At 42.1% G+C, this 12,296-nt stretch overlaps 1 protein-coding gene across 1 annotated transcript; it reads left to right on the plus strand.

Annotated features, from left to right (window-relative positions):
* Window positions 1–10,913: 10,913 nt before the first annotated feature.
* Window positions 10,914–11,912, plus strand: LOC132479282 (tumor-associated calcium signal transducer 2-like). Its single transcript, XM_060082844.1, is given in 1 exon segment — window positions 10,914–11,912. A coding segment is annotated over 1 exon segment (999 nt).
* Window positions 11,913–12,296: the final 384 nt, after the last annotated feature.

Consider the following 12,296-nt stretch of genomic DNA (forward strand, 5'->3'; position numbering starts at 1 on the left):
TTTTTTAAAGTTTCAAGAGCAACACAGTGACACTCAACATCTGTCAGAATTCATGTGAACTTCTAGTACACAGTAAATCATGGTTTCAGCATTAGACCATTATCCTTTTGATGTTATGTCTTTGAGAAGCTGGGTTTTCTGCAGTTGTGATGAAAAGCAAGTACTGCATGAATATTGGTGTGGAACAGAAAATGAGTGTGGCCGTGTCTGATCTGAGCTCGTGGTTTGAGAAGTACAGACCTCAACAGGCTCATCCATCCCATTAGCAAGTAATCGTGATTATTTTACAAGAAAATAAGAATATATTTTCTCTTTCAATTCATACGTTTTTTTTATTTGCGGTACACGGGCCTCTCACTGCTGCGGCCTCTCCCGTTGCGGAGCACAGGCTCCGGACGCGCAGGCTCAGCGGCCATGGCTCACGGGCCCAGCTGCTCCGCGGCATATGGGATCCTCCCGGACCGGGGCACGAACCCGTATCCCCTGCATCGGCAGGCGGACTCTCAACCACTGCGCCACCAGGGAAGCCCCATAAGTATTTTTAATGGCTACTAAATTGTGAAATCATAAATAGATGTTAAGAGATTTGGCTCTAACAACTCAATAAATTGAATTATTACGTTACTTCTTTTGGCCTGAGTTGCCAAGAAAAAACTACTGAGACACTCAGAGCACAGTTAATCAAGAAAGTTTGAGAACCTTGTTGTTTTCAACTGTAAACTTAGTCGAATAAGAGCATCTACTGCCCAGGGTTGCAGTGAGATTAAATGGGTTAATATACGAATGATATTTAGAATAGTATCTGGCAAGTCATTGCAGTAGTAGTATTTGTTACCTAGGACGGTTTTCAATCTTTCTATGTGATAGAAAAAAAAAAAAACAGTTTTGCAGTATGTCTCTGAATCAGTAATATCAAAGATTTATAACTGCCATCAAAATCAGAAATTTCTATTAAATTAATTATCTGGGAAGAGAACAGAAATTACTCCATTTAAAAGTTTTTTTATTTCTTTGATTTTTATGTCTCTTGGCATTTAAATTTTCATCCAATTATGGTTTTTTTTACCAACTAGAAACAGAATTTGTCTCTGCTACATACTAGAGAGCCTTTTATTTTATTTTTTTGAATGTCACACTGATTTTTGTTTCAGTTAATTACCTACGTTTTAGTGTGCTTTTCTTTTCATATATAGAGTATTTTGAGTGAGTAATAGTCTTTAAATGGTTATAGAACTCTCTTGCTTAGTTTTAAGCACAGAAAAGCTTCATTTTTAATTAGCTATATATTTTGTTATTTTATTTTATTTTTGTTGAAGTATAGTTGATTTCCAGTGTTGTGTTAGCTTCAGGTATGCAACAAAATATTCAGTTATACATGCACAGTTTTAAAAATTCCTATCAAAAACCCTTTTTCAACAGGTTTACATCTTTTCAAAAAGAATTTTTGAAAAAATTTTGTTCAAGGAAACATCTAATAAGGTTTTTGCCCTCCTGCCACCTCCTAATTCCCAACAATGACTTTCCATACACCATTTTGCCAAGGAGGCAGGCAGAATTAACTTGCTATACATTGATTACAGCCTTTGTTTTGCTATAGCCTAGCAAACTCCTCAGAAATGCTTTAATAAGCTTTTCTTTATAACTTTTTATTTTATTTTATTTTATTATGTTTTTTGTTTGTTTGCGGTACGCGGGCCTCTCACTGTTGTGGCCTCTCCCGTTGCGGAGCACAGGCTCCGGACGCGCAGGCTCAGCGGCCATGGCTCACGGGCCCAGCCGCTCCGCGGCATATGGGATCCTCCCAGACCGGGGCACGAACCCGTATCCCCTGCATCGGCAGGCGGACTCTCAACCACTGCGCCACCAGGGAAGCCCTATAACTTTTTATTTTTATGTAATCTCAGACTTACAGAAAAGTTGTAAAAATACTACCAAAAATTCCTGTATACATCTCACCAAGATTTCCCAAATATCGAGATTTTACCCCATTTGCTTTATCATTTACTTTGATCATTTTGTTAACATGGCGCCTGCTGATTTCTCCACTACAAATTTACTCCTTTTCTCTTTGTAATTAATAATATCTTGTGAGAGGACTTCCCTGGTGGTCCAGTGGTTAAGACTCCACACTCCCAATGTAGGGGGCACGGGTTCGATCCCTGCCTAGGGAACTAAGATCCCACACACCGTGGGGCAACTGAGCCCACGCGCCTCGACAAAGAGCCCACGCACTGCTACGAAAGATCCTGCAACTAAGACCTGATGCAGCCATAATTAATTAATTAATTAATTAAAAATAATAATAATAATGATATCTTGTGAAAACATGCTTTGCAGCTAAATAAATATCCTGTTCCTCATCCAGATTTCACCTACTCATTTTACCATCCATTGATGATTCAATTATTACTCTGATGGTTGCCAAATAGTGATTTTTCTAATTCCACCATTCGTTCTAAATTTATTAGCTGATATTCTATTGAGACTCACTTTCCCTTCCCCCACATTATTTACTCTTTCATTTACTTATATGCCTATGTGTTCTTATTTTACTCAGTGGGTTGTAATACATGACTATCAGTATTTATTTTTATGTTTAATTGTCCCAGATTTGGCTGGTACTAGTCCCTTCAGTACAGCTCTTTTTGTCATTCTGACCTGTCCTACCATTCTTTGAGCATTTCCTAACTACTAACTAACTTAATACGATGTTCAAGGTTCATCTTGTTCTTTCCCAGCTCTAGCTCTAGAATCCGCCAGTCCTCCAAGGGGCCCTGGTTCCATTTAGCAGCAAACAGAGTTTAGAAACCAAATTGCTCCTGGGGTGTCATTGCTCCTGGGCTTTCTCAGTGGACAGGGCTGTCATGTCCAAGTCTAATCCAATACTATAGAATTCATTCTACTCTTCTCTCTTTCCATATTTGTAACTCTCTTTTCTCTCAGTGAGAAAATTGAATCTCATTGTTTATAATATATTTATACATTTACTTCTTCACCCAATCTCAGATTACACAGAAAGTAGTTTTAGAATTGCTACCAAAACAAAACAAAACCCAACCACTGCAAAAAACCAAACCAATTTCATTTTTTTTTTTTCTCTTTTTGCGGTATGTGGGCCTCTCACTGTTGTGGCCTCTCCCGTTGCGGAGCACAGGCTCCGGATGCGCAGGCCCAGCGGCCATGGCTCACGGGCCCAGCCGCTCCGCGGCATATGGGATCCTCCCAGACCGGGGCACGAACCCGTATCCCCTGCATCGGCAGGCGGACTCTTAACCACTGTGCCACCAGGGAGGCCCCCAATTTCATTTTAACATTCATTTACAGTTCATTTTTTCTTTAGTCTGAGAGTATATGGCAAAAAATATTGTATTCTAAAGTTACTTGGTTTGAGTTAGTTTTCCCTCCCACACAAAAACATGTGCTTTTCAATGCATTTATATTATTCATTTAAAACCATGAGGTTGATTTGTTTGTGCTCCATTTTTAGGCTTTCCCCCTATTTGTGTGTGTGTGTGTGTGTGTGTGTTTTACTTAATATATGAATTATTAACATGGATCCAAAAGACAGAACTATATAAAAAGGAGTATTCAAGAGAAATATCACTTTCCACCTTCTACTTACCCTTTCAACTCATCCCAACCACCTCCTGTAAGTAACAGTAATCTCATTAATTTCTGGTTTATCTTTCCTGGTTTGCTTTTTGGTCAAAATGCAGGCACTTGTGTATTTTCTCACTTCCCTTTTTTTCTTACACAAAAGGTAGCATACTATAGATACTCTTTTGTACTTTGCTTTTTTTCACTAAACAGTGTATCCTAGAAATTATTCCTTATCAGTTTGCAAACGTCTTCTTCATTCTTTTTTTACAGATGTGTAGTGCTCGATTATGTGCTTGTACCATAGTTTATTCAACCTCTCTCCTCTACATGGGCATTTAGGTTGTGTCCCTTATTTTACAAATACAAACAGTGCTGCGATAATTAACCTCGTGCATATGTACTTTCATATTGTTGGAGGTGTATATTTAGGGTAACTTCTTAGAAGTAGAATTACTGGGCCCAAAGTAGACACTTTTGAAGTTTTTTAGATGCCAAAAAGGTTTTAATACAGAGATTTAAAATAGATCTGTGAAAATATTTATTACATATTTGTTTACATAGGTGTTTTGTTTTAGATTTTGAGTTACCAGACTTTCATATCTTAACAACTGTGTTCTGGTAATTATAAGCAATTGAATAACAAAATTCTTCCTAAGTAGTTTTAGATTTTGCATGTATTTATTTAATTAGATTTTAGCTCTGAGAGTAATGATGTGCAAAAATAATGGGGTGGGGGAGGAATCCCTTAGATCTGAAAAACAATACTTATATAAGGATGGATCACATTCTGCCTGTGGGAATGATCAGGGACATAATATTTTTACATCTCTAAGGAGGAGGTATTTCCTCCCAGCAGAGTTGATGATCTGAAGTCACTGGAAACATGATGAATAGTAAAAGGAGCTGGTCTGCTGGTGCTACAGGGCTGGTTAATTATACTGTAAATCATGCAAACACCGACATGTTGAACAAAAAGCTTCTCTAGACATCTTTTCCTTCTCACTAAAAGAACAGTTCTTTAAAGAAATAGACAGATTGGTAATTCTCTTAGACTGAGGATGTACAAAAATGCTGACATTTAGCCCTAGAGAGACAGAGAAGCTATTTATGGCTTTGAAGTCTGTAAGGCATTTAAAAAATGCTTTGCAAATATGCTTTGACACTCTTGATTAAGCATTGGAGGAGTAAGGACAACTAACTCCCATCTCTACCGTCTATGATCAGTATAATAACGTTATTCTGGAGTTTTATTATTTGTGTCTTTCATTTGGGAGTCTTCCTTTATATAGAGTCCAGGATTCATCAATAATTCTCTACCCCTTAGAAAGGTAACTATTTCATTTGGAAACCTTTGTGGGATTTGGGCTTTCACAGATGGAGATCAAAGATAGAAATTAGTCCTTTGCTCCACTGCTGACCAATCCTGTCAACAGATCCTCCCTGTCCCCTTGTTTTTTTCCACTGTAAAAGGAAAAGAATCTCTCTGTGGCACAGATATTGATATTTTACCACATTTGCTTTCTCATTTATACTTTATTTTTTAACATAGCATCTGCAAGATTTCTGCACTGTAAATTTGCTATTTTTCTCTTTGTAATTAATAAATACCTTGTGGGACATACTTTGTGAATATGTAAATATCCTGTTACTTATAGGTGGTGAAGAGTTTCAGGAAGAGGCCTCAAATTCACAATAGGGGTCCTCACTGGATCTCCCTAAATACAGTATTATTTAAACCACCTCAATCCAAACAGTCTATACCCAAAGAAAACCACAGAGTTTCATTTGTTACTGCTTTAATTCTGGCATGAATAATACGAGGCCATGCAGCCTTGCTTAAAGACCTCAAAGTTTGGAATCATACAGATTGAGTTCAAAATACAGCATGGATCCTTACTACCTGGATGACTTGAGAGGCAAGTGACTTAATGTCTTTGAGCTTCAGTTTCTTCCTCAGAAAAACGAGAATAATTATCAATTGCGCGGAGTTGGTATGAGAGTTCAGTGAGCTCATATAATATGAAAGGCACTCTGAACTGTATGTGGCACACGGTAGGTACCAATAAATGGTAGCTATTAATAAATAATAATGAGGATATTATTTTGGTTAGTGTTGAACCGCGGTGAAATTTCTTTTTTTGGATGGAGACCTGCTGCCATATTATACCCTGTACTGTTGATCCAGCCTTAGGTCAGAGTGGATTTAAAAACAAAAAGGATATCCTTCCCTGTAAATTCTCCCCAGGTAGTTTAATTGTGTGGTCTATGGACCCAGAGTTTATGCCAACTCTTTACTTCAGAGTGGACTGCCCACTTAAGAGTTTAGTAAGATGATTCCAGAGCCCTTTATTCCGACAAGACTGGAGTGCCACCGTGAGGTCAGCTTTGGTCCTGGCGATGTTTACTTGAATTCTGTCCTAAGTACAAGCATATTTGAGCGGTTACATTTATATTGCGTTAAACTTCCATTAAAGCCTGAAAAGAACATGTTATACTTTTGACTCTTAACATTTTGTACATTGGACTCTTGATGGCAAAACAGAAATGTACAAAAAGTGTAAGAATCTGGATTTCTTAAGTACTTGATTTGGATTTCTAAAGTACAAGAGTATGGGTAAGGCTTGAGAATTTGATATTGAAAACTTAGCCCCAGGGAAAGTGAGATTTTTGTCTGTGTGAATGGCTGCTGTGTTTGTTATCTATAGAGAGCCAATCACTCTCTCCTCATTTTTAATTAAGACCCTGAAGCTGTGATCTAGAAGTTTCTAGCTCCCTTTGCAAAGAAATAATTCCTATTTCCAAATGACCATTAGAAACTCCACTCAGGTGTTCCACAGAAATCTCAAACTCAGACCTTCTCAAAATTAAACTTTATTATGTTGTTCTCACACTATCCTAGCCCTCCAATATTCCCCATCCCCATAAACAGAGGCCCCCTCACCCAGTCACCAAAGTTTGAGACCTGGGAGCGACCTTAGGCTTCTCCCTCTCCGTCTTCCTACATCTAATCACTAAGGGAGTGCTCTCAGTGTCACCACCTTAATGTCCTTTAGATCTGCTCCTTTCTCCTCTTCCCTTTTGCTACTGCCTTCTTCCCTCACTAAAGTACTACCGTGATATTCTTCTGGTTTCCCTGACTCCAGGCTTGCCTCCCTTCCATGTTGCTGCTAGAGTGATCTTTTAAAATTAAAAAGCTGTTTATATCACTAACTTGACATCCTTTAATGGCTCTCAATGCCTACAAGATCAAGTCCAAGCTCTTTGGCGTACCCATAAGGTGTACAGGAGCTAGTCCTTACCCACCTGTCTGATTCCACCTCTTGCTGCATCATCCACTTCAGGTTTTGTTGAACCACTAATAGATCCCCAAACACAACAGGCATTTTCTTTTTTTTTTTTTCTTTATTTTTTGGCTGTGCTGAGTCTTCGTTGCTATGGTGGGTTTTCTCTAGTTGTGGCGAGCGGGGACTACTCTGCACTGCGGTGCGCAGGCTTCTCATTGCAGTGGCTTCTCTTGTTGCGGAGCACGGGCTCTAGGCATGCGGGCTTCAGTAGTTGTGGCATGTGGGCTCAGTAGTTGTGGCTCACAGGCTCAGTAGTTGTGGCACACGGGCTTAGTTGCTCCGTGGCATGTGGGATCTTCCCGGAGAACTAGGGCTCGAACCCATGTCCCCTGCACTGGCTGGCAGATTCTTAACCACTGCGCCACCAGGTAGTCCCACAACAGGCATTTTCATACCCTCTTACATTTGTTGCTACTGTTCCCTTTATTTAAAAGAGCCTTTTGTCTGTCTTGTCTAATTTGCCAACATCTTTTTTTAAGGGTTTGCAAGCTTTATTTCCTCTACAAACCTTTCCTAACTTCCTACAAAGCCCATCCCATCCTGCCACCATTGAGCAAACACCCCCTTACCTCCTATAACTTATACAGTGCTTAGGGAATTTTCTTGCTCTGTTTGAAAACAGACTCTAACAGACTTTAGTCACTATCCTTAGCAGACTTTAAGCTACTTGAGAGCAAGGACTGTGTCTGTCTCTGCATCTCTAGGCCCAAGTCCATGCTGATCACACTGGGAAAACAATGCCAAAGTTTGTTGAATGAGAAGCGGGGAGTGGAGGAGAGAAAGATTTTCAAAAACATACTTTTAGGGCATGAAGTGATCACTCTGTCCATAACTACAAGATATCCCAACCAGCTCCCACTGCAGCATTATACAAGATTCGTGTTCTCACTTGCTACAGTTGAGAAACCATGTGTGTCTACCAGTCAGACCATACTGGTTTTTGGAGAAATTCCACTTATACAAAACCATGATTCAATTTCCTCACCACTTTTATTGACGATGGTTTTTAATTGTTTTGCTTTGTTTTTTTCCCAAGAGGAAATGGTCCCTTAATGAGTCAGCTGGACATTGTCAAGGTAGAACATGATATCAGTCTGACAGTTTCATTTGACTTTATTCACTCATTCAGCCAAAATTTATTACAAAGCACCAAGCAAAAGATATAGGTCCTTTCCTAAATCCACAAGGTGGGCAGTTTCAGGAATCTTTGTCTATTTTATTTCACTTCATTAATTCAACAAGATTTATTGACCACTTAACTATGAAACAGTAGCCATGCTAGGCCAACATAATATGAAGATAAATGAGATACAGGCCCAGCCCTCAAAAAGCTTAAAGTCTGGTATGTGACAGATGTGGAAAACAAAATTACAATGCAACAGGAAAAGAGCTAAAATAGAAGCATTTACAAAGTGGCATGAAAACTCAAAGAAAGAAGAGGGACTGTGTCAGGAGGGGACATTCAGGGTAAGCTTCAGAGGAGAGAACATATAAACTGAATTTAAAAAAAAATAAATTTATTTATTTATTTATTTTTGGCTGCATTGGGTCTTCGTTGCTGCACGCGGCTTCCTTTAGTTGCGTCGAGCAGGAGCTGCTCTTCCTTGCGGTGCACAGGCTTCTCATTGCAGTGGCTTCTCTTGTTGCAGAGCAGGGCTCTAGGCGCATGGGCTTCAGTAGTTGTGGCATGAGGGCTCAGTAGTTGCGGCTCGCGGGCTCTAGAGCACAGGCTCAGTAGTTGTGGCTCATGGGGTTAACTGCTCCGCGGCATGTGGGATCTTCCAAGACCAGGGCTCAAACCTGTGTTCCCTGCATTGGCAGGCGGGTTCTTAACCACTGTGCCACCAGGGAAGCCCCTGAAATTTTTTTTTTATTGAGATATAGTTGAATTACAATGTTTCAGGTGTACAGTAAAGTGATTCAGTTATACGTATATATATTCTCTTTCAGATTCATTTCCATTATAAGTTATTACAAGATATCAAATATAGTTTCCTGTGCTCTACAGTAGGTCCTTGTTGTTTACCTATTTTATATATAGTACTGTGTATCTGTTAATCCGAAATTCCCAATTTATCTGCCCCCCCTTATCCTTTTGCTAACCATAAGTCATATAAACTGAATTTCAAAGAATATAAGGCATTTGCCAGAGAGGAAAAAGAGAGAGGACATTCCAAGAAAAAAGAAAAACATGTACCAAGGTTCAGAGTTAGAAGAAGCAAAGGCAAAATCAGATGATAAAATTAAAGCTTACAGAGGATAAGTAACTTGCCTAAGATCACACAACTGGTAAGTAAAAGGGTTGGGGGCAGTTGAACTCAAGCTGAAGTTATTTATGGGAGTGTGTCATGTGTCCTGAGAGAGCTGAGAATCACTGCTAAGTGTCTGGCGTACAAGTCATAGGAGCTCAGACTACACTCAGTAGACAGTGGAAAATCACGAGAACTTTTTAAGCAGAGAAGCAACGTAGTCTCATTTGGGCTTTAGAAAGATAATTGTAGCAGTGATTCTTAATCCTGAGTGCAATTAGATTCACTTGAGAAGCTTTCAAAAATTACAGGCCAGAGAGCTCCTCCAGAACAATGAAACCAGGATTTCTGGGGTTGGACCAAGTTTTCTTTTGTTTTTTAAGTTTCTCAGAGGATTCTAAAGTGCTGTTAAGGCCAAGAACTATTGCTCTAGGAGAATGGACTGCAAGAAAGAAAAGGACTAATATTTATTAAGCACCTACTGTGTTTGAGATTTTGTTCCAAAAGCTTTATACAATAACATACACATATATATAATACATATTTCTAATATGGATAAATGTAGATGGATAGATAGATAGATAGAAACCTAAGCCAATTCCCACCATTTTGATCTCTGTGTGGGGAACCAGTGTTACTCCTAGCCTTCAAGGTAGGATTATAGGATATTATAATCCTATAATCCCCATTTTACCAGTGAGGAAATTGAGGCACACAACAGTGGAATAACCTGCCTACGATAGTCAATTAAATGATACAACTGGATTCACACATAAGCCTTTCTGACACCCAAAACCCATGCTTTTTCCATTATACACCATTGCCCTATGAGCCCAGCTTAATGCTGATAACAATCCTGCTGGAAGGTGTCATGATCCTCATTTTACAAATGAGGAAATTAGACCAAGAGAGGTTAATTTGACCAGGTCACAGCTGACAGGTGGAGAGGCTGGGAGGAATTTAAACTCAGACTTGTTTTACTCTAACTATATGCTTATGAAAGTAAAATATAGCACATATTCAACACTCCATACAATTCCTTCCTCTGGAAGAAGGGAAGCAAGTGGATTATTAATCTAACCAGAGTATTATTCTGAATAAGACAGCCATTCCAAGCGATTTTCCCCTTCCTTCTTGGGTTTCAGGAGGTCAAAGCTCTGTTGAACTATCAATCCCAGGGGACCTTTTTAAGGCGGGAGAGGGCGCACAAGGAGTTCTGCCATAATCCTCTATCACATTTACCTGAAAATACTTTAACCCCGGCTAAATCCAGCAATACAACTTCTTCACACCCTTATCTAAGCAGCTGAATCATGCTGATTAGTCTCTTTTTAAATTCATTGTTTCCAACTCAAATGAGCATTCACTGCCCATCGGTATTATTGCTTTTTCCCAGTAAGTTCATTTTCCCACTCTTTGAAGATGTTATTTCATATAATTTCTTCCCTCCTCAGTCCTCCAACACTCCCTGACAAAATCTCATCCCACGCCCATCCCATTCTTTCTCCCTTCTCTGTTACATCAACAATTTCCATCTTTTCACTGGACCATTCCTTACAATGTACAAATATCCCCTAGCACCCATCCTTAAAAACATCAAAAACAAAAAGCAAAACCCCAGACGCCTGGAGACCTTCTCAGACAGAGGAGCCCGAGCTCGGCGGAGTCCCCAGCGCTCGCCAGCCCGCGCCCCGTCCGCACTCCTCCGCCCCGCCCCACCATGGCCCGGGGTCCGGGCCTCGCGCTGCTTTCGCCGTCGCTGCTGCCGCCGCTCCTGCTACTGGCGGCGGTGATCGGCCACGCGGCCGCGCAGGACAACTGCACGTGCCCCACCAGCAAGATGACCGTGTGCGACCGGAGCGGCCCGGGTGGCCGCTGCCAGTGCCGCGTGCTCGGCTCGAGCCTGGAGGTCGACTGCTCCACGCTCACATCCAAGTGCCTGCTGCTCAAGGCGCGCGTGAGCGCCCGGAAGAGCGTCCGCGCCGTGGTGCGACCGAGCGAGCACGCGCTCCTGGACAACGACGGCCTGTACGACCCGGACTGCGACCAGCAGGGCCGCTTCAAGGCGCGCTAGTGCAACCAGACGTCCGTGTGCTGGTGCGTGAACTCGGTGGGCATGCGCCGCACCGACAAGGGCGACCTGAGCCTGCAATGCGACGAGGTGGTGTGCACCCACCCCATCCTCATCGACCTGCGCCACCGCCCGGCCGCCCGCGCCTTCAACCCCTCGGACCTGGAGGCCGAGCTGCGGCGGCTTTTCCAGGAGCGCGACCCGCTGCACCCCAAGTTCGTGGCGGCCGTGCACTACGAGCACCCCACCATCCAGATCGAGCTGCAGAAGAACACGTCGCAGAAGGTCGCCGGCGACGTGGACATCGCCGACGCCGCCTACTACTTCGAGAGGGACGTCAAGGGCGAGTCGTTGTTCACCGGCCACCGCGGCCTCGACGTGCGCGTGCGCGGAGAGCCCCTGCTGCTGGAGCGGACGCTCATCTACTACTTGGATGAGAAGTCGCTCATCTACTACCTGTATGAGAAGTCCCCCCAGTTCTCCATGAAGCGCCTCACCAGCGGCCTCATCGCCGTCACCGTGGTGGTCGTGGTGGCCCTGGTCGCCGGCGTGACCGTCCTGGTGATCACCAACCGGAGAAAGTCGGGGAAGTACAAGAAGGTGGAGATCAAGGAACTGGGGGAGATGAGAAAGGAACCGAGCTTGTAGATAACTGGCGGGGCTGGGGTGGGGTGGGGATCAGATTTCAGCAAGGTCCCAGGCCCAAGTGCATCACGCTTCTTGATTCTTGGCCCCAAGGAGTCATTCCTCCTCCCAAATTCCTGCCTCTCCCCGCCGCCACCAAATTTAATAGATCCTGTTCTCAGGGTCACCTCTCTTTCTGACTTCTGTCCTGAAGGAAGCATTTCTAAAATTCCTCCCCTTTCGGTCCAACCAGAAAACTGACTCGAGAGTTAAGGGAAGTTTGGCATAGGGTTATGTATAAGAATCAAGTGTCTGTATGACAACCCAGCATTGTTTACAAGTGACGCAATCATTGCTGAAGGCTTAAATGCGTTTAGATGGGAAACAACGCTTTTACTGTCTTGGGTT

The sequence above is a fragment of the Mesoplodon densirostris genome, chromosome 18, assembly GCF_025265405.1.
Source record: "Mesoplodon densirostris isolate mMesDen1 chromosome 18, mMesDen1 primary haplotype, whole genome shotgun sequence".
Lineage (NCBI taxonomy): Eukaryota > Metazoa > Chordata > Mammalia > Artiodactyla > Ziphiidae > Mesoplodon > Mesoplodon densirostris.